Source organism: Carettochelys insculpta, chromosome 2 (genome assembly GCF_033958435.1).
Source record: "Carettochelys insculpta isolate YL-2023 chromosome 2, ASM3395843v1, whole genome shotgun sequence".
Classification (NCBI taxonomy): Eukaryota; Metazoa; Chordata; order Testudines; family Carettochelyidae; genus Carettochelys; species Carettochelys insculpta.
In genome coordinates this window covers 160,490,692-160,513,804 of record NC_134138.1, presented here as the reverse complement: position 1 = coordinate 160,513,804, position 23,113 = coordinate 160,490,692, and the positions used below count along the sequence as shown (strand labels likewise).

Genomic DNA, 23,113 nt, shown 5'->3' with positions numbered 1-23,113 from the left:
ATGCAGATGATCAAGGGCTGTGCAGCTGCTCATAGTGGTGGCAAGTACAGCTGCCTCTCCTCTGCCCCCTGCCCTGTAGCTGCGGTGGCAGAGGTGTCTCTCACTGGGCCTCCACCCTGGTGCTGCTGAGTAGAGAGAGGGCTGAGGGAACTGACCCAAATCCCTCACCCTCATCCCCACCACACAGCCTAGTGCCCTAGCCAGAGATCTCCACCCCCTGCTCCCCAACCTTCAGCCCCAGCCCAGAGTGTATCCCCAGCCTCACCCCAGCGCCCACACCCTCCGCTGGAGCCCTCCCCTCCCTCATCCTCATCCCTCTGCTCCAGCCCTGAGACTCACATCCTGAACCCTCATCCTCGGTCTCCACGCCAGAGCCCACCCCCTCTTGGCCGAGGCCCTCACCCTCCCCACTCTCCAACTGTCTGTCCCAGTCCTGAGTCCCCTCCCACATTCCAAACCCCTTGGCCCCACCCCTGCCACACATCACCTCCATGTTGGCGCATAGAACAGAATTCATTTTGCATGTGTACGGGAGTCAGAGGGAACGTTACCCAAGACCAAACCTTCACCAAGGGCTTTGGCCCTGAACACTGGGACTCGGCTTACAGGCTCCCTGCCTATGGCTGAAGCTCTTGGGCTGGGGCTTTGTTCCACCCCATTGGGAGTTCGGGCTGCTCAGGCTTCAGTTCCATCTCACTAACCCAATCCCCCACCCCCTGCCCAGGGTTATGCAGTAACTTTTATTGTCCCAATGGGGTCATGATACAATGAAGTTGGAGAACCTCTGCTCTATACTAGTAACAGCGAGGTAGCCCTGCTAGTCTGTGTTCTAACAAAACAAACCCACAGTCATGTAGCTCTTTAAAGACTAACAAAATAATTTATTAGGTGATGAGCTTTTGTGGGACATACTCTATACTATACAGATTAAAACCTTATACAACATACATGTGTATGTTTGTTTAGACTTATGCAACAGTGATTTTAATTTTCATATATTTACTGAAACCTTTGATTGCAAGTGGATTGCATTTTGGTAGGATTGTCTGTTACTTATTATTACATAAGCAAACACAGCATCTTTGAGAAGTACAATACGTACTGAAAATTTACAGCGCATCTTTCCTAGGGTATAACTAAGGGAAACCAACTATGAAGATTTCCATTGCTGTCCTATACTATTTATCCCCCTAAGCCTTTTTTACTCCTCTAGATCACACCATTCTCCAAGAATGCCTCAAATGTTAAATTGACATCTCTAATTCCCCTTCTCATTAGGATTCATTGACAAACTATTTCAAAATTCACCTCAAAACATGCTTCTTTTATACAGCCCACCTTCAGTGAGCTTTTGGCTAGTTTCTCATATCACATATCAGCTTTTCTTACCTCTTCTTGTCAACTGTTCCTATCAGATCTTCTCTCAGCTTTTTCTGATATCATTTTTACCTTTATATATGTTGTACATGGGCCCTTCAATTCAGTGAAGAATGGGGTTTGGTCTGACCAGAAGGAGAATGACAACTCTTTGGGTCCTAAGAAAGGCACTATGACTTTTCCCTTCCTCTGGTTTTCTCTCCTCATGGGAACCATGCATGTATACACAGGTGTGACAGAGCAGGAGACTGTGCCTCCCTGTGCAAAGCCAGGACTAGCCAGTTTGAGGAGGGGTTATTGGAGCCAACTGTCCTGCATCTTCCCTTTCTAGCAATACAAGGCCACTCGGAAATGGATGACCATTCAGCTCCCACCCATCCATCCGCGGGACAACTGGGGATATGGTGGGCCCAGCCAGATCATCTTTTTCAGGGGTTGGAAAGGGATTCTTCACACTGGTCAAGATTGGCCTATGTCAGACTGGGTTTGGTTTTTTTACCACTTTACACCTAAAAATTAGATTTCTCCAGCTATGTAGCTCAGGGCTCTGAAAAATGTCACTCCGAGTGTAATGTAGTTTGGTCAACTGAATCCACACTGTAGACAGAAGAATTCTTCCATTGATCTAGCTGCCATCTCTTGGCCAGGTGAATTAACTACATCCATAGAAAAAAACCCTTGTGGCAAGCAGGAGGCATCTACACCCAGGGTAGTTTATAGGAGAACAGACCACCAAACACTTTTGAACAGACTCCAAATTGTTTTATTTACATTATAATTATTTTTTATATTATTTACTCTGGAATTTAGCCCTTGACTATACGTCAAAATTTGAAGCTTACCAAAAAATAATTGATTATCCCTGATCTACACTATGATGCTACAATAGCTGCTGTAGGGTAGTGAAGAGGAATAATAAATTTTAAACCAGCAAAACCCAGCTTTGCTGAAGCTTGTATTACAGCATGAAAAGACAGAAGACAGACTAACAGCATGGGCTGAGCTCCACACTCAGGAGGGACTGACACAGATCGCAACTGGTTTGGGACAAGGGTCTTCTTAAGTGTCTGCAGACAGAGGCCTGGTTTACAATAAAAAGTTGGGTCAACCCAGCTTCTTTACTCCAGGGATTTGAAAAATTCACATGGCTATACAATATAGTTAAGCTGACATAACCACTAGTGTAGACAATGGAAGGCTGACAGAATTCTAGCACCCCTCAGTTAGATGGATCAGCTACATCAGCAAGAGAGTCCCTTCCATGAGTGTAGGTGGTGTCTACACTTAAGTGCTCCAGTAATGCACCTCCAGCTATGCCACAGCAGCACTTCGAGAGTAGACAAATCCTCAGTTACCCTCCTGAGTACCCTCATCCTCCATACAAGAGGAAGGCATAAAGGATCCCAGTACAGGCTGCATCCCTGGTTGAAAGTTACTGCAGGTAAGGCTGAGAGCCATCTCCACACCCTCTTGGTTAAACCGGGTAATCTTATCACACTGGATCCAAATAACTTTCCAGTAGTTGAAAAGTGGGGTTCAGCCCTATTCTCACACACTTGTTTTGGAATTCATTTAATAGAGTTGTGCTTTATGGAACTAAACCTGTTCTTGTTGAATTTGTCCTGTTTCCTGCAGATTCGGAGTTGTGTGAGAGTGTCCTGTAATGGGCACTTAAAACCATGTACTTAACAGACACAATAGTTTCATGGCTCATTACAACAATTTGTAACATACCCTGATGCCTGCTGACCCTTCCTTGTCCTACAACTGCGGAGTTAATTGCGTGCTTCATTTTAAGTGGTCTCCTACAACATGTGTGAACACCTTGTGCCGCACCTTGTGTTCAGCTTGCACATTCTGGGTATCTTCTTCAGGGCTGAGGGAGAGCCTCTACTGCTTGAAAGCTTCCACTGACAGAATCTGATTCAATCAAAGACATTATATCACCAGCATTCTCCCTCTTATATAACAATATTCTGCATTGTAAACATATTGTAGGCATATACAAACCTGAGGTTGCCTGTGCAGATGTTAATGCTTATTTATACAGTATTTAAAAGCCTTTATGTTAAAGGTGGTTTACTTCTAAAAATATATAATTATCACCTGTGTATGAAATGAAAAACACTGCTGAATTAGACTGTAAGATGTTTCCCCAACATAATTTATTTCTGCATGACTATACATGTATATTATACAGTATACTAATTGGCATCCATTTGAACATTAGTTTTCCAACTGTGGCATGGTGTTTATGACAACCATCTGTTCAGTTTCACTCTTCTCTTAACCAGTCCAGTTAACTTTAAAGTCAACAATAACCATTTCTGCAGAGACACTGGAAGTTTTAAAGTGGTTTATATTTTTGTATTTAATTTACCACATAGTCCTACCGCTTATGTTCTAACTAGATAAGATTTCTGAAGCATCGAACAAAATGAAAAACAAATACAAAACCCTATGGAAAGCCTGAGTTCTTCAAGCGCTGCATGCTCTTGCATAATAAAAATGTGTTACAGCTCTGACCAGAGACTGCTAGAATGTTACAAACTCCCATTTTAGTTAAATGGCTGAATTAAGAGCTATACCAAGGCTCCCAATTTTGTTTCTTTAAAGAGAATGAAAGTTTAAAAGAGCTAAGCTTGATCTTGGAGTATAACTCAGCTGCACACAATGGAATTTGTTTTTGTTTTTTTTACCTCTTTCCTTAAATCAATCAAACAAGCATTGATAACTACATAAACAAAACTCCTCTGTGTTAGAATTAAGTTATACAGGGTGCAAAGTCAGGTACACAAAAGGTAGGAAATGTTAGGATTAAAGCTGCCTGTACAACCTTAATCCTGCACTTTGTGTGTACATTTTGGTGACCGAAGAGCCTCTTGATGCTACCTGGCAGAGTACATAGGGTGACAGAGACCACATGGGGTCACCAAAAGAATGCATTGTAAAGTTTCTAATGACAGCCTGTATTATGCTGGCCATTATAGCTACTGCAAGAGGAAGGTAAGGAAAATAAGTGTGGTGGTAGTTACATATACTAAAAATAATGTTTTTGAGGTCTATAGATCAAAAAAGGTCATTTAAGGTAGTGTCGCTTGAGACAAACTTCTCCAAACAGGAGCTGAGAAACACTTCTCTCCATGACTGCCTGTTGTATACTGTGTATATTACCACAGCAATCTGTTAGCATACTGAGTCCAGGGATACACTAGGAGGTAAAAATCAATTTTAGATACGCAAATCCAGCTACGAGAATTGCATAGCTGGAATCCACTTACCTAAAACTGATTTTTGCTCCTGTCCACTCAGAGGGAGGTTGAAGGGAGAAACTCTCCTGTCGGCTTCCCTTACTCCTTGCAACTGCCAGGAACACCAGCATCAGTACAGTTTGATTTAGCGTGTCCCCACTAGGCATGCTAAACTGAACCCTGAAAGATGGACCACCAGCATGTCAATCTTTCCATAGGTGTAGACATACCTTGAGTCAAAAACTAATCCATAGCTCACGGAGACTTCACAGGAAAATTAAGAGGAGTAAGTAAACAGCACAGAGGTTGGGACCCTATTTTCAGGTGCAGATCAAAGGTTTGATCAAGTTTATCTGAGGCGCAGAGACACACTTTGGTATCAATCAGTCTAGTCAACCTGCCAGTGAGTTTCCTTTTGTGAAAGTTGGATCTCAGCCACTCTGGCTGAGAATATTGGAAAAAGGACTTTGGGTAGGCTATTCTGTAGGAAAAAGGGAACATCCTGTGAGTTCAGTTTAGGCTATAGAAAGCATTTTATTATTTTGTTGTATATTTAACTATTTATTTCCACTATTCTTACTTTCCATCATTTGAATCTCTGTTCTTTGGCGATTCCTTTTTTTTTTTTTGGTAGTATAAATATACCTCAGTGCTGTGTGTTAATTGGAGTGCTGATCCTGACTTAAATAATACAACCTGTAGCCAGTCCTGGAATGATGCGAATGAAGAAAAATACTGAACAACAACCTTGTTCATTGAGCATCATCTATCCTATCCACCAAGTGAAGCAACAATCATCTGGAAAAATTAGCATGTGACTGGGCAACTGACAACTACTACAATGCTTACATACAAACAGGCCCCATCAAGGTTTCATGAGTAAAACAACTATCCTAAAATTCAGTTTGTTTATGTTGCAAAATAAGTAATTTATTGAGAATGATAAGGTATTTTGGTTAAAATAAAATTATAAGTAAAGTTATTGAGGCTGCACAAGGAAGCACTCATAAGAAAGGAAATCCAGAGTTAAGGTTGTAGAGATTCTTGTGTGTAATTTTGTCTATAGTAGTTAACGTAGATTGAAATGGAGGCGGTGGGTGGTGGTAGGAAGGGGTGGGGAGTTATTCCTGCACAAGACCAGGAGAAGAGGGAATGCTGTTTACCTAATCCTGGAAAAGAATGAGGAACACCCGATGCTTTTGGAAGAGGAGATACAGCATGTTCCCCACTATCCCACTCAATATAATTCCTGCATGTATAACAATGTTACAGTGATCTGACTTCTATAACTATGTAATAAATACACTTGTGCTTTCACTGTGGTTAGATGTTTTGAAAACCTTTTTCCAAGTGTCAAAACACTTCCCAATACAGATGATAAACAAAGCTTAAAGAGGTTTCTCTAGGCCTACCTATGACAGGACTATGACAGTTTTCTCAGTTATTATTATTATTATTATTATTATTATTATTATTATTATTAAAGAAACCAGATATGGCTCTTTAAGCAGTTAATGAAAGAGCAAGCTTACTTCAATACAGATCTATTTTATGAAAATCAAAGTATCATACAAAGACTTACATACAGTTATATCACCACTGTTCTTTTTACATTGTATTAGTAAGACTTTTTTTCAACATGCTTAACATTTGTCCTTAACTTCCTCCCTAACATGAGAAGAGTTCAAAATGGCATCCAACAAAGAAAACAGCATTTCTCTTTTGTGGTGGAGTGCCATTTAAGTAAGGGTCATTTCCCACCTAATGTATCCCCGATGGGTTTAAGGACATTGGTGCCCCTGAGATTAGTGACTTTCAGATAACTTTTCATTTCTATGTTCTTTCCTTCACTATGCCAAACTGTGTTTAATGGATATACCTCTTCTATGATATTTCCCACATCTCACCTAGATCTTCAGCAACGATAATGCCAGTATTCCTCATACAGCAGACACTAAAGATCACTTCCTTCAGCACTGCCATGCTAATATGTGACTAACTGCTATTCTGGAAAGCAAATCCTGATCATGTCCTTCTTCCTAAAGACTAAAGCTCACACCATGCTGAGGAACTGTCTCTGGCATGGTAACATATAACACTGTCCCCTAAGGTACCAAACTAACAACCTAAATATATTGTTAAATGCAATATAAATATGCTGTAGTGTAATCAGGCCCTAAATCAAGGATGGGCAATAAGCCACCCACAGGAAGGGCGTGGTTCAACAGGGCTAGTGCCTGATAGGCCATTGCCACAATATGTACCTGTGATTCTGCAGATTCAGTCATTTGCAGCTCCCACTGGCTACAGATAATCATTCCCAGCCAATAGGAGCTCTGGGAAGTGGTATGAGCCAGGAAACCACTTTCTGTAGCTCCCATTGGCCAGGAATGGCAATCTGAGTACAACAGGAGTTGCAAGTGGCCGTACCCATGGGCACACAGATAATTAAAGTGCCAACAGCTCCCTCAGAGGCTAACCTTGGTGAACCGCGTTCAGCTCATGGGCTGTTTCTTGCCCACCCCTGCTGTAAATACAGCCTAGTTTGCATATTTACTTGTACACAATGGATTTTCTTAAATGTTCCCTAAAAACTATTCCTTGCATGGTCCTTTATTTTGAGTTCTGACAATTGACAGATATTTTTCTTTTTATAAGATGGGTTTCCCAACGGTGTGTTTCAGTGGTCAAATGTTACAGTAACTTAGAAAAAAAATTACTGAATCAGATCCTCCGTTCAGCTCAATATACTGATTTGAAGCTTATTTTGACCGAAAGGACAGCCTTTGGAATTGCCTATACAGGTCAGACCTCCCAGGTCCAGCAGCCTCAGGACCTGACCTGTCCCATATGAAGGGATTTGCAGGACCAGGGAATGGTTCCTGCCAGCAGCCCCCAGTCCACTTCCACCCATTTCTAGCCACAACCTGGATGCTGCCTCTTGCAGTCCCCTGCCACAGGCCATGGCTCAGCCCTGCTGCTGCTAGCTGTGGGCTCTGGCCCCAGATGCAGCCTTTCCACTGAGGGGTAAAGTTCCAGCCACAGCTTTGCGGCTTCAACTCTGGCCGCGTTGCTGCTGTCAAGAGCTCCTGCCCTGGCCACAGCTCCATGGCTGCTGCCTACGGCTCTGGCACCAGCTGCAGCTTGGTTACCAAGCTCCAACCCTAGCTTCTCTAGTCTGGGAATATCCAGGGTCCTGTCAGACCACGGATGTTGCCAGACCAGAGAATCCCAGTTTTTAGAGGTAAAACCTATATTATTTTATGGGCTATGGTAGATAATAAATCTTAACTGAGAAATGAACTAATGTTTCTGTGATTTATTTTTTTAGTGATTCCTTACTCTGTCTTACCTGTATATAAAAAAACCTCATTAAAGGTGATGTTAATATAGTGATATTGATAGACTTCTTTATTTATTTATGTTTTAATAATGTAACTCTAAACACTTCAACAGCCTAAGAAGAGATGCTCCTAATCAGAAATGCAGCTGAAATGCGGTATTTGTGCAAATGAACTATAAACCACTTGTGAAGGCTTTAAAGTAAAGCAGAAATGAATACTTACACATAGCTCCTTGCTTAAATATATTCATACACAATTCCACCAGATAGCTGGAGGAATTCACATATTAAGGTTGAGGATTACTAATTTTTTTTGAAGGAAACTTGTTACTTACCCAACATTTTCTGCATCTTCATCACACTCAGCCCTGTATTTGCAAACTCCACATTTGGAGTGTTTTCTGTGAACTTCTGTTCCAGATCCTTCATACTCTAAATAAAACAAGGCAGCATCATTATGAAATGTGATTTCTTTCACATTATGCCATGAAACTGTCTACACAAATTAGCTTGTCTTTCAACAAGGAAGCTGCTTGTTGGCATAGCATTGTCATATATTTACTCCACAGTCATTAACCTAACTAGTATTAGTTCTTCCAAATTTGGGGAACAATTAAGTTTGATATATTGATAATAAAAAATAAAATAGCACACAAAACCAAATCAACAACAACAAGAAACCAACTATGACTTCATTGGCTATTTACTTCTCTTTTATTGTTGTACAGACTGATGCGTTACTTATTTTCCTCAGTTCTCTGAATTGGACTCTAACATACATACTAGCTCATTGTAAGGAATAGCTAACTTTTAAACTTTATTTACCATCAATACCATAACACAGATTCATCTTTTAATGACATCTGGCTCCTAATGTAGTGAGGTTCCAATAGTGATTGCATACTTGGCCACTCAGAATACAGGGGAAGTTTTGCAATTCCAGACATAGTCCGATATAACTACTTGTTACATGAAATGATTTTTCTTGTGCCCTTGAGGAAAGATTTGTCTGCCTCTTCATACTTAGATGATACTAATTTCTCATCATTCCAGCCTTATTTCTTTTCATGCTTAACATTATCAGCGGCACAGGGCATACAGAAGACCCAGTGCATCCTCCTGATATCAGACAGGTAAAAATGGAACTTCCTCATAGAAGGTACAGCATATCTCCAAAGTTCCGAAACATTAGACCTGCAGGCAACAGCATTATTCTTCTGGTTCACTCTGACATCACAGTTTATCAGTCTCACGGGAGCAAAATGTAGATACACAATGTTCAGATACAGAATAATCTAAAATTCGATAGATGCCTAATTTATATTGCCATGACTAGGGCTGTCAATCATTTAAAAATAATCATGATTTTAAAAGTTAAACAATAATAGAATACCATCTATTTTAAATATTTAAGATGTTTTCTACACTTTCAAATATATGTGCTTCACTTACAGTACAGAATATCAAGTGTACAATGCTCACTTTCCTTTTATTGCAAATATTTGCACTGTAAAAAATTGTTTGTTTCACCTCGTACAAGTCACTTAGTGCAATAGCTTTATTTTAAAAGTTGAACTTACAAAATATAGAACTATGTACGAAAAATAATTTCCATTCAAAAGTAAAGCATAAAACTTTAGTGCTGACAAGTCCACTCAGTCCTGCTTCTTGTTCAGCCAATCATTCACACAGACAAATTTGGTTACAATTTGCTGGAAATAATGCTGCCCACTTCTTGTTTACATGTTACGTGAAAATGAGAATAAGCATTTACATGGTAGCATCATAGCTAGATATGCTAAGTACTCATATTTCTGTTTGTGTTTCAATCACCATTCCAGATGACATGCACCTACGCTGATGATGTGTTGTGCTTGATAATAATCCAAAGCAGCGTGGACTGATGCATGTTCATTTTCATCATCTGAGTCAGATGCCACCAGCAGGTGGCTGATTTTCTTTTCTGGTAGTCTGAGTAGTTTCCACATCAAAGTCTTCCTCTTTTAAAACACTTCAAAGCATGCTCCAAAACTGTCCCTCTCGGATTTTGGACAGCACTTCAGATTCTTAAACCTTGATTGAGTGCTGTAGCTGTTGTTAGAAACCTCACATTGGTACCTTGCTTGTGTTTTGTCTAATCTGCTGTCGAAGCATTCTTAAAACAAATGTGTTGGGCCACCATCCAACATGGTTATAACATGAAATACATGGCAGAATATGACTAAAATGGAGCCAGAGACGTACAGTTCTCCCTCAAGGCGTTCAATCACAAATTTAATTAATGCATTATGTTTTTCAAAAAAGCATTGTCAGCATGGAAGTATGTCCTTTGGAATGGTGGCTGAAGCTTGAAGGGCCATACAAATGTTCAGCATATCTGAGAATATGCACTTTGCAATGCCGGCTACAAAAGTGCCATGAAAACACCTGTTCTCACTCTCTGCTAACACAAAACAAAAAAAGTAGTCCTGTAACACCTCAAAGACTAACAATATGACAACATATAACATGACAACATGTAACATAACATATATAACATTTAACAACAATATGGTTAGTCTTTAAGGTGCTACAGGACAGCTGTTTTGTTTTCTGCTAACACCATAAATAAGAATCAGGCAGTAGTATCTCCCATCAACGTAAACAAAATTATTTGTCTTAGCAAATGGCAGAACAACAAATAGGACTGAGTAGACTTGTAGCCTCTACAACTTTACAAAGTTTTGTTTCTGAGTACAGTATTTTAAGCAAAATATCAACTTCTGTAAGCTACATTTTCACAATAAAGAGATTGCACATCACTATATATGAGGTGAAATGCAAAATACTATTTCTTTTGTTTATTATTTTTACAGTGTCTATATTTTAATAAAAATAGTCATACTAAGTGAGCACTTTCCATTTAGTGTTCTGTTTGGTAATTGGAATCATTATTGACATAAAAATACCCAAAATATTTAATAAATTTCAGCTGGCTTTCTATTGTGTAACAGGGCAATTATTCATGATTAATTGTTTTTAGTTAATTATGTGAGCTAATTGTGATTAATCAACAGTTCTAGTTATGACATATCCGGTGGATCATTGAAGTGAACCAATATTAGTGTTATCTTTTTAATCCAAGTTTGTAAAAATATCAAGCTGATTAAGAAAAACAGTTTTCAGATTCAAAGTACAGAACAATGTAACCATAATAATATTAAGATCTTCAAATGTATAAAAAGTTACCAGGGCTAAAAGTGCTGCATAGTTAGAAGGATATGGTATATTTTAAATGTATTATCACATGTCAAACAATGAATGCCACTTCACTATGAATTGCTACACGCTACAGGATTCCTATATACCATAATAACCTAAATTTCTGTTAACTGATCCCAAATTAAAAACTCACCTGGAAAGCACAATATGAAAACATGTTTCATATTTCAAAGCTCAAATTTTTTGAAACTATCATCATAGCTTTATTTCCTTTATTAATGGCAAGTTAAATCTAAATATAAAATCTACTTAAAGCAAAACCACACACTAAAAATTAAATAAATTTTAATGTTAGATAAGCTGTTAAAATATATAAAATTATCAAATACTTTTAAGATGTGTAGTTACAATACATTTCTACTTCTGCTCAGTGTACCCTGAAAGGATTTAATCTGATTTTATTCTTTATGTTCAATTTTGAGCTAAAAATAACGCTGCGGAGAAATAGCTTAAAATAATGTGGTTAATTTAATTCCACCCACTCCTCCTTTTTTTTTGTTTTACATTTGGAGTTTTGCAACTAAATTTTCAATTGCAATAAAACCATTAAAGGAACATGAAAATTGCAATACAGTAAACTAAAGATACTTATTTAATATAATTTCAGATAATAACTTGTTTCTGAGTCACACTGTCAATTTTTTGTGGTTTTACAACCATCTTTTTCTACTTTTAAAGTGTTTTTCCCTGTTTAGTTGCCTTTTAAAAGACTTAAACAGGGAAACCGATTATACTGAAATAGTGAAATTGTCTGTAAAAATGTCATCAGAGATAAAGTTAAGTAACAGATAAAAGTATTTTCTCTTCTCTCCTTTTATAGTAGTCTAGTGCACTACTTGTAACAGATGCCAGTTAAACAAAGTAAGCCAGAAGTGTACATTCTAAGCCAACAGCATCCCTTAAATGCAGCACGCTTTGGAGTCTGGAAGAGTAGGAACCCTTCTTCCATCTACCCATGGCTTCTTAAGAACTTGGGTCTAGAGGTACCTGGAGTGGACAAACTGGGATTAGATGGAGAAAGGGACAAATAAAACCATGGCTCCACTGCTTACTCAGTGGCCAGCACAGATGAGAAAGCATGAGGAGCAGTGGCTGTAATAATATATAGCTGGAATAAATTCAGAGATGATAAATTCATTATAGAGACAGAAGGGACCATTGTCATAATCTTGTCTGACTTCCTATATAGACCAGGGCAAAGGACGTACCTGATTCCACCCTTACTTGAACTAGAGCACACCTTCTGGAAAACCATGCAGCCTCAATTTTAAAGCTTCCAGATATGAAGAATCCATCAAATCCTTGACAAATCATTCCATGCTTAGTTATCTTCATTACTGTGAATTTGAATCTTATGTTTAGCCTGTATTTGTCCATCTTCAAATCCCAATTGTAAGATCTTATTACACCTTTGTCTACTAAACTAAGGGTCTTCTATTACCACATTTTCTGTTTCCCACTATGTATTTATAAACTGTGACCAAGTCATATCCTGAACTTTATTTTCAGCTCAATAAATTGAGTTCCTTGAGTCTTGCATAATAAAGCATCTTTTCCAACTTTTTAATCATTTCCATGGCTCTTCTCCGAACCCTCTCCAATTTAGCAACATCCTTCCATCATAAATTACAAGGCCAGAAGGGACCAACTAAGAAATCTAGCCTGACCTCCTGTAGACTAAGGTCCCAAGTAGCAGTAGGGAGTTTGGGGACCTTATTCACTCAGACACACCATCTGAGCCCCATCCTGGCTTATCCTGTAGACTAGAACTTCCAGGACATAGAACATCTCCCAAAATAATTCCTAGAATATACCTTTTAGGAAAAAAAACCAATCTTACTTTAAAAGTTGTTAGTGATGGAGACTCCAGCAGGACTCTTGCTATATTGTTCAAATGATTATTTATTCTCACTCTTAGAAGCTTACACCTTAGGTGTCGCCTGAATTGGTCTAACTTCAATTTCCAGCCTCTGGCTCATGCTGTATCTTTCTCTGCTAGACTAACGAGTCCATTATTAAATATTTATTCCCCATGTAGGAACTGACAGATTGTGATGAAGTCAACTTATAAACTTGTCTTTGCTAAGCTCAAGAGCTAAATTAGCTTTCTGGCAGACTTCTGGAACTTTCCCAATGCTCCAATACTTACTGAAAAATCAGAGGTTCATCAAATTGGCCCTTTTAAAAACATCATATACTAGTTTGGAATTGATTTCATTTGTTATGTGTAAACAGAATAAAATCAAGAGCACAAGTGGCTAATCTATGATTAATTTTTTAGTTCTGTGATCATTTCCTCTCTATCTGTCAAGTTGAGGTCTAAGCTAAAATTCCCCGATGCAGGATGCAACACTTTGGCCATGTCTACACTAGCCAAAAACTTCGAAATGGCCATGCAAATGGCCATTTCGAAGTTTACTAATGAAGCGCTGAAATACATATTCAGTGTCTCATTAGCACGCGGGTGGCCGCTGCACTTCAAAATTGATGCGGCTCGCCACCGCACGGTTCGTCCAGACAGGGCTCCTTTTCGAAAGGCCCCCAGCCACTTCAAAGTCCCCTTATTCCTATCTGCTCATAGGAATAAGGGGACTTCGAACTAGGCGGGGTCCTTTCGAAAAGGAGCCCCGTCTGGACGAGCCGTGCAGCGACGAACCGCACCAATTTCAAAGTGCCGCGGCCACCTGCATGCTAATGAGGCGCTGAATATGTATTTCAGCACTTCATTAGTAAACTTCAAAATGGCCGTCTGCATGGCAGTTTTGAAGTTTTTGGCTAGTGTAGACACAGCCTTTGTGTTTCTACAGTTGCAAGAAATTATGGGGAAACAGGCAGTAATGACAGTAGATTTGGAGATTCAAAAAGTTAAAGCTTTATAACTCTTAAAACATAACCTGGCAACAGCAAATGCCAAAATATACACAGTAAATATCGTTAAAACAAACTGTCCTAACATTTCTGCTACTGTCAATGGAAATATTTTTGTCGGTTTGTGTTTGTACAGTGCAATCAACAATTGTAAACATTAACAGATAAAAAGCTAATTCCCAAAGCCTAAGTATGTATCACCCAAATTAAAGTCCTGCATAATCACAGAGTTCCCTGCTGCTTTGCACATTCAAGATGGTGATTAGGGAGCTGTTCTCTAGTGTGATTTTGTGGTCTGTAGCAGACACCAACTTGTGCCCCATCATGTGTTTTAGTTGTTGGGAAATTGATCCATAAACATTCAAGATCATTTTCTTCCAAGCTGCCAGTGACTCAGAAACAGGCAATACCATTATGACAGAATGCCACTCTCCCTCCCTCTTTAGTAACTAGATCCTTCCTAAATGGGTTATAATCATTGATTTCAACATTCCAATCATGCGAATCATCCCACTAGGTTTCAGTAATAGCAACAAGATTGAATTTATGCTCATAAACAAGCAATTCCAATTCCTGTTGTTTCTTACCCAGGCCCCTGGCACTGGAGAATAGGCAATTAAAGAATTTCTTCTGTTCACATCCTGTGTTGTCTTGATTAATTTTGTTCCCAGCATCTTGATTTTGTTCTCAATGAATGCTCATTTGTTCCCTCTTTTCACGCTCTTTTTTTGTTACAGCCCACCATCAAATTAACACACACACACGTGCGCCCATGCTCCAAAAGGAAACTAAACAATTTCCAAATAAGCATTTGTCAAACTATGCACCAACATAGGATACCAAGGAGGTAGGAAAGTTTTTATATGCCCAGAAGAGTGATGAGGAAGGTGGGAGCAGTCATACATACACCAGCCAAGGCTCTTTCTCTTGGCATGTCTACACAGCAACTAGACACATAACAGAGAGGTAGCCATGCTAGTCTATATGCTATCAAAAAAAAAGCAGTCCAGTAGCACTTTAAAGACTAACAAAATAATGTATTTGGTCGTGAGCTTTCGTGGGACAGACCCACTTCTTCAGATCATCACCATACCAAAATAGACTCAATATTTAAGGCACAGAGAACCAGAAGTAGTTATCAAGGTTGACAAATCAGAAATATTATTATCAGGGTGAGCAAATCAGAGAGCAGAGGGACAGAAGGAGTTCGGGGGGTGGAAGTCAAGAATTAGATAAAGCAAAGTATGTAAAATCATCCTTATAAGGACTTCCCCCCCATCCTTCTGTCCCTCTGCTCTCTGATTTGCTCACCCTGATTACAATTTTTCTGATTTGTCAACCTTGATTATTATTTTTGGTTCTCTGTGCCTTAAATACTGAGTCTGTTCTGGTCTGGCTACGGTCTGAAGAAGTGGGTCTGTCCCACGAAAGCGCATCACCTAATAAATTATTTTGTTAGTCTCTAAAGTGCTACTGGACTGCATTTTTGTTTTGATAGAAACTAGACATCTGTAGGTGCTCCGAGGCAGCCAACTCAATCTGCTTCATTGCTGTGCAGATGAGTCCCAGAAATCAGAATCCAGCCCAAGCCTGCAACCATGGGCTGGATGTGTTTTTTTTTTTGGCTGTTGTAGATGGACCCTCTGAGTCAGAATGGCCCCCCAGGGCTCTACCAGGTTGATGAATCACCCACACACTTCCCTTGCTTAGGGCTGTGCCTAAAGTCACAATCCAGTCCAATGAGAACAAAATATAAATACACTGTACCAGAGCAGAGTGAGTAGGGTTTATGGGTAAGTGGTGGTCAGTCTTTACGTGACTATGCAGAAATGACTGTTCTCTGACCTGCCTGTCCTGTTAAGAACTGAAGCCTCTGTGTTCGAAATGCAAGGGCTGCTAGAGGCGTCCCTACTGTGAGCAACTTATCTAAAAGGGGGTGGGAAGTCGGGGAACCAGGACTCTGTCACTCCTGCATGCCTACCATGTTGTGTGCTGCACCTCTTAAACGGGGTGTCTCCCCACTGTGCTCCTCTCAGCACAGTCAGGCTATCTCCATCGTGCCTCCCAGGGCACCTCCTTGAGGCAGTTATCTCCACAACACCCCTTATTGCAGGCTACAATCTAGTGACTTGTTGACTGACAGATTATGGAAACAGTACTGTGGCGGCATAGATAAGGCTCTGCTTTGCTTTGCTCTTAAAGCAAGACTTCAGCCTCTTTGGGATGTCCACACTGCAATCAGAGAAGTGAATGCAGCGTCTGTAGACATCCCTGAGCTAGCTTGGATCACGGCCTATACAAGCCTGCTCATGATCTAGGTATGGACTTGAGCAGCTAACCCACGTTGTTGCAGCTATTGATATTCAAGCTAGCATAATGAAAGCTAGCTTGGGTACGTCTGCCCATGTTCCAGACACCCCTCTGACTGCAGCTGCAGGCATTTCCTTTGTTTTACAGGAAAAACTGCATATTTATTCTGAATGTTCATCTCTTTTTGTAAAGCTTGAATCTTCCACTGGCTTAGGTGGTGCTAGTCTTTGTGTAAGGAATCTTTACCAGCGTTGAAGATCCTGTTCTCAGTCAACCCTCCCAGCAGCCTTGTCCTCAACTATCAATAATGGCAGGCCTCAAAGAGCTGTCTGATCTGGTTAGGGTAGTTGTGAGTTGGGGAAAGGAGGAAGTTTGAAAACTGACATGCCTTCTGAGGCACGATTAAGGCAGGAGTGTGTTTTCTGGAAGTTGTTCTAGTGATACGATGTGACTCAGGGTGGAGTCGAGACCTTGTGCTGTTAGATACTTGCATTTTTCTTTTCCTTGCTTTTGTAATTCTGTATTAGGTGTATGACGTGGTAAACTTAACTCGCAGTGTTCTTATATATTAATATCATCACTGATGTATTAATGTTTTGGTAGCATGTGATGAGTTTTATCTGACTGCAAAAGAATCACCATAGAAGAGACTAAACTATTCCTTGCATGGTGACAAATCTCAGAGAGGTAGCCGAGTAGTCTGTATCTTCAAAAACAACAAGAAGTCCTGTGGCACCTTGTAGACTAACAGATATTTTGGCACATAAGCTCTCGTGGGCAAAGAAGCAGGTCATTGCCCATGAAAGCTTATGCTCCAAAATATCTGTTAGTCTATATGGTGCCACAGGACTTGTTTTTAAACTATTCCTGTGTCCTGTTTCCAAAGGAGCCAGTTCCTGATGCTCCAGAAGGAAGCTACACAACTTCAAAATAAGCACTGGTCAAACTGTGCACCACCATCGGGCAGTGAGGTGGTAGGAAAGTCATTATATGCACAGAAGAGTGATGAAGAAGGTGGGAGCAGATCCTGCAGTTTCACTAGCCCAGGCAATGCAATTATGTCAACCCCTTACAAGGGCAGCATGGCCAGGAGAGGACTCCTCATTCCCCACCTCCGCACATAAGGAACAGACATCTGTCTCTTAGGCTCTCTGTGGTCATGACTCTGATACGCTTACTCAGGCTTGCACGCACTAACACAAGATCAGTCACCCAGAAGTCATTACTAGCCTAAGTGCTAAAGGCTGCACATTCAGGCCCTCTATATTTGTCTCCTTTCGTGGCTTCACAAGGGCACTGTGAAACTTTGTTTTGCTGCCACTTTTACTAACTTAGAGAAATGAATGAGGTTAATAGGGATTTAAGATACAGGTCAATGTTTGCATAACCCACGCACCTACTAGGTGTGGTTCGCTGTCCCGTGTTGTGACATCTAGATCACTTAGAGAGAAAAAACACCTATCTCCCCTACCGCCACAGCTGAAAGGAAGTGGACTTTTTAGCTCAAACTGTAGAGGCTCTTGCACTAAGCTACAGAGGTCCCAGGTTCAATTCTGCCTGTGGGTAGTTACATTTGCAAATCACCCGGAGGCAGTGTTGTGTTATCCTTCTCCATCTTTCGTAGCTGGCATGTTCAGAAAGCTGTACAAATTCAGGGTTTTGAAATTCATAAAACATAAAGATTTTGAAATTTGCATGTTTCCACAACTCTGACTGTCTGACAAGCATGGGTAAGTGTTGTGCCCAATGAGAGTAAGGAACAGATGGCAGTCTACTAAAAGCACATACAGTATATCAATATATTAATTACAAAAAGCAATATGCCAAACACCCACCACAAGATACTTTAGCTACTACATTTCAGAGAGATTGAGAATTCAAAACAAATTATTTTAGCAATAATTAACTTTGCTATCTGTATTGCAAGCATGTTATTTCCTCAGCTTGCAAGCATGGATTGATTGGCTGCCATCTGTCTAAAATTAATTTTAATGCACAAAATGCATTTGCGTAGGTAAACAGACACCTGCTATGTGTATATTTACAATGAAAGAATAACTAATTAATTCTATAGCCATATAATGACATTTAGAAATCTTGTCTTCTGAGGATGTAGAAGGTTGAAGAGATTAGTACGAAAATATTGAGCTTTTTACCTCGAGGCCAGTGATCTGACTCTGAAGAGCAGGCCTGAAGAAACAAAGTCATTACTGTCTATAACTATTTGATGGGCTATATAACATAGGTTAGATAACATAGTCATAGACTGGGTTATGCAGCGTAAAATAGAATACGAGCCAAGAGGCATCAGATGGTCCATTTTCTCCATCTTAGAGGACATTGATTTTTCTGATGACCTCATTTTGCTCTCCCTTATGCATCATTTTATGCAAGAGAAGACAAATCAACTTTTCACGTTCGGAAAACAGGTCAGACTAAGAGTTAGACAGAAGAAGACAGAAATCATGACCCTAAACATTGAGGCACCAGCATCAGTCAAGATTGATGGCCATGACCTACTTGCCTCAGAGAACTTTACATACTTGGGTAGCATCATCAGACAAGATGAAAGTGTCAGAAGTGATATTCAGAGCAGACCCAGTAAAGCCAGAAATGTTTTTATGAGTCTGAATGCTGTACAGAAGTCACCACAGTACAGCATCAACACCAAATTGAAGTTTTACCAGAGCCGTGTCTTATCAACATTAGAATATGGATCAGAATGCTGGCGGATGACAGCATGAGACCTCGGTAAATTGTCGAACTTTCACATCAGGAGCCTTGGGAGGATCCTCCATATTTTTTGGCAAAGAATAATTTCAAATCAGGTCTTGCTTGCACGGTGCAAGCAAGGTGACACAGCCACCATCATTATGAAAAGATGCTGGAGACGGATTGGGCATGTGCTCAGGAAAGATGGACAATCCATCACATAGACTGCTGTGCACTGGACTTCTGAAGGGAAGCAGAAATGAGGCTAACCCTAGACAACATGGCGCTGGACTTTTGAAGTAGAAATGAAGAGCATGAATCACACTTGGGGCACTATTGACAGGCTGGCCAGAGACAGAGGTGGAGGACCTTTGTTGGTGCCCTACACACCAGTAGACGTAAATGACAATGATGATGATGACGATAACATAGATTGGTGATTTCAGACCTGTTCCTTGTGGACAATTGGCAATAGCACAAAAACAGCACTACCAAAACAGGCACTAATTGTAATCCTTGTTGGCAATCTCAGCAGAGAAGTTAAAGACTGGTTTGAACCGAAAGAGAAGAAGCTATTGGCTATGTCTAGATTACAGTGATTTGGAGACAGAAGTTTGTATCGGAAGATGTCACGCTCTATTGTCAAAATGGCCAAATGGAAGCACAGCAGACAAGGCTGCCCAGTGTTGCAGAAGCCCTGTCTGTTGACAGAGGCACACCTGTGCCCCCTGGAACATCCAGACCGTCTTTCTGTCAGTAGATCTCTGTTGGCAGAGGCATTATGCCTCATGGGGAGAGAGATACGACTATTGACAAAAGTGCTGTGTTCTGATGACTTCCTGTCGACAGAACACCTTGAGAATCTGGCTGTCGAAAAAACCCTCTAGTGCAGACCTAGCTATGGTGTGCAGCGAAACGGAAAAAACTGCCTAGAGGGAACAAGCCCAAGAGGGTCTCCTCTTATGTGAGCTACTGTCTGTCTCATTGGACAAGCTAGCTACCTCAGCAGATTTAGAAGGGCCCCTGGAGCCCATCTGAACCTCTAAGCTGGTGACTTCAGAAACACTGCACTCTCCAATCATCAATGGTAGTCTGAGAGAGACCTCCAAATAAGGCAAAATTGAATAACACCCTTCATTTTGTCTGATTTGCCTACAGCCTTTCTCTGTGCATCACAATAAACAACTTTGTCATAATGGAACCCATCCACAACTCCAAAAATTTCTCCCTAAAAGACTTAAGCTCATTTCCCTGGCCATTATCCTAGGCGATGGGCCAAAGTGGGTGCCGAAGCACTGGTATATTTAGTTGAATATTGCGCTCAGATCTGGGCAAGCAGTTCCCAATGTACAGCCTGATACTGCAATGAGAATTGTAACTGGAACATTAAAATCAACACCCATTCAAAGGTTGCCCACTCTGTCACATAGACTGCCACCCAAAATCTAACTACATACACACATCTCATGAGTATAATCAATCCATGGATTTCCTAGCTTGAACTTCCCCACTTCTCAAGATGTCCAGAAGCTTCAAAAGATACATCTGAAATCCCACAAGCCTTTTGGGGATTGAGATAAAGTTCTTAAAGTGTCCTCATTCAATCCTCAGGCACACTGGGGAGAATTATGGATGTTTGTATCCCCAAAAGGTATCTGACTGCTGCCTGCTTTCCCTCCCACCCCTCCCCGCACCCACCCCCCCAAAAAAACCTTCCCAGCTTTAACCTCCTGAGAAACTATGGTAGGTACTGAACCTTTTTAGAACATCACATGGCACATGTTGTCATCTCTCTCACACTATTGGGAACTGCCAGAATGCGGAAGGTGACTGCAGACAAAACAAGTAGAAAAAACAAACTAACTACATTCTCCTCTCAGTCATTCCTATGCAATCCACAGAAAGCACTTTTTCCCAAGGCTATGTCAGTAAGTTACCACAACTGGCACACTAGAGAGAATCTGGTGCACTAAGACCAACTAGGAAAAAAAAAAAGATCTGTAGAAAAAATATCTTGGTATGAAAAACAAACAAAAAAGATAGCCATCCAGTTTCTTCGTAAGGATGGGCCATGCTAAGAATTTTGTTTCCCTGCTCAGTCTACTGGACCAAATTTGATTTACAACGTATATAACCCCATTAATTTCATTTGCTGTAAATCAGGTACACGTTGGAACATTTTCTGGCATGAAAGATAGGGACATGAATTTAAAACTGTGACTTCTCTTTCTCGCAAGTGAAAACAAGAGTAACAAATCATGTCTTTTGGAAGAAGAATATAAAACAATTAATATGATGTGTTTTGCAGAACCAGATAATATTGTTATGAGCTAGCTGACATATGGTTATGGGTTGAGTTAAAACCTTGTTGAGAGTGATGGTTATGAATGCATCCTTCAATTAATGTAAGTGTAAAGATAAATTAATCACAATCTCCCACTTATGACAAAAGGGGTTGTGAACCTGCTTAGGAGTTTTGGATTGTGTAGACACAGAAGGTGGTTGCTCATTATTGTTTTAGATGACAGCGAAAAGCATAAGAGAAAATAGGAGAAGGGAGGCGGCAACGATCACACAACTGGAGAGAGACAGAAACAGCATGAAGAAATCCAAGCAGCAGCCTGTAAGAGGGTGACCTTGAAGGAGACTTAGAGTGAGTTTCTGGGTTGGGTGTGCTGGCTGAAAAGAAGCTTGAGGCTGTAAACTTAAAAAGTATATTTGCTTCCTGCACTCAGAGAAGAAGGACTTTGTACATGCCTTGTAATTAAGCAAGGCTGCATCTAACAAAATAAACAGACCCTATCATCAATTTTGCCTCGCAAATGGAATATCCCCTAGTGCAATAGCCTCAGAACCTCAAACTCTAATTACCTGCTCCAGTCAAAAAGTGGGTAACTATGTATAAAGTCATAAAAAAGTCCTTGTCTTTATATGCAGCCTAAAGAGTTGCAAAATTGTTAGCTGTGGCGTCACATAAGCAATATTTTCAGGACTGAGCCTCAGTAACTAATGCTTCCTTCAGTAGACAGCTGGGACATAATAGCTGCGTCTACACGTGCACGCTACTTCGAAGTAGCGGCACCAACTTCGACGTTAGGCGGCGAGACGTCGAAGTCGCTAACCTCATGAGGAGATAGGAATAGCGCCCTACTTCGACGTTCAACGTCGAAGTAGGGACGGTGTAGACGATCCGCGTCCCGCAACGTCGAAATTGCCGGGTCCTCCATGGCGGCCATCAGCTGGGGGGTTGAGAGATGCTCTCTCTCCAGCCCCTGCAGGGCTCTATGGTCACCGTGGGCAGCAGCCCTTAGCCCAGGGCTTCTGGCTGCTTCTGCGGCAGCTGGGGATCTATGCTGCAGGCACAGGGTCTGCAACCAGTTGTCGGCTCTGTGTATCTTGTGTTGTTTAGTGCAACTGTGTCTGGGAGGGGCCCTTTAAGGGAGCGGCTTGCTGTTGAGTCCGCCCTGTGACCCTGTCTGCAGCTGTGCCTGGCATCCCTATTTCGATGTGTGCTACTTTGACGTGTAGACGTTCCCTCGCTGCGCCTATTTCGATGTTGGGCTGAGCAACGTCGAAGTTGAACATCGACATTGCCAGCCCTGGAGGATGTGTAGACGTTATTCATCGAAATAGACTATTTCGATGTCGCAACATCGAAATAAGCTATTTTGATGTTGGCTGCACGTGTAGACGTAGCCAATGGCATATTAATGAGATTTTCAAAACTGCTTTACCTTCTGAATTAATATCCCATATTCTTATTAAAAGCAGCTTCAGACTTCAAAAGCCACATGTGATCTACAACTGAATTTCACAAATGCAACAAGCATAATAAAATGCAAGTTCAGACTTCTGTCAATTTTATTAGTGCGGTAGCCATGTCAGCCTGTATCTGCAAAAACAACGAGAAGTCCTGTGGCACCTGATGCATCTGATGAAGTGGGTCTTCACCCACAAAAGCTTATGTTCCAAAATATCTGTTAGTCTATAA

At 40.7% G+C, this 23,113-nt stretch overlaps 1 protein-coding gene across 1 annotated transcript in view; it reads right to left on the bottom strand.

Moving 5' to 3' along the window:
* The window catches only part of TMEFF1 (transmembrane protein with EGF like and two follistatin like domains 1), a 222,624-nt gene that overhangs the window by 51,747 nt on the left and 147,764 nt on the right, over positions 1–23,113 (bottom strand). The window contains exon 5 of the mRNA XM_074987915.1: positions 8,307–8,403. Within this exon, the coding sequence (XP_074844016.1) occupies positions 8,307–8,403 (97 nt within the window). The remainder of the gene's footprint in view (positions 1–8,306; positions 8,404–23,113) is intronic.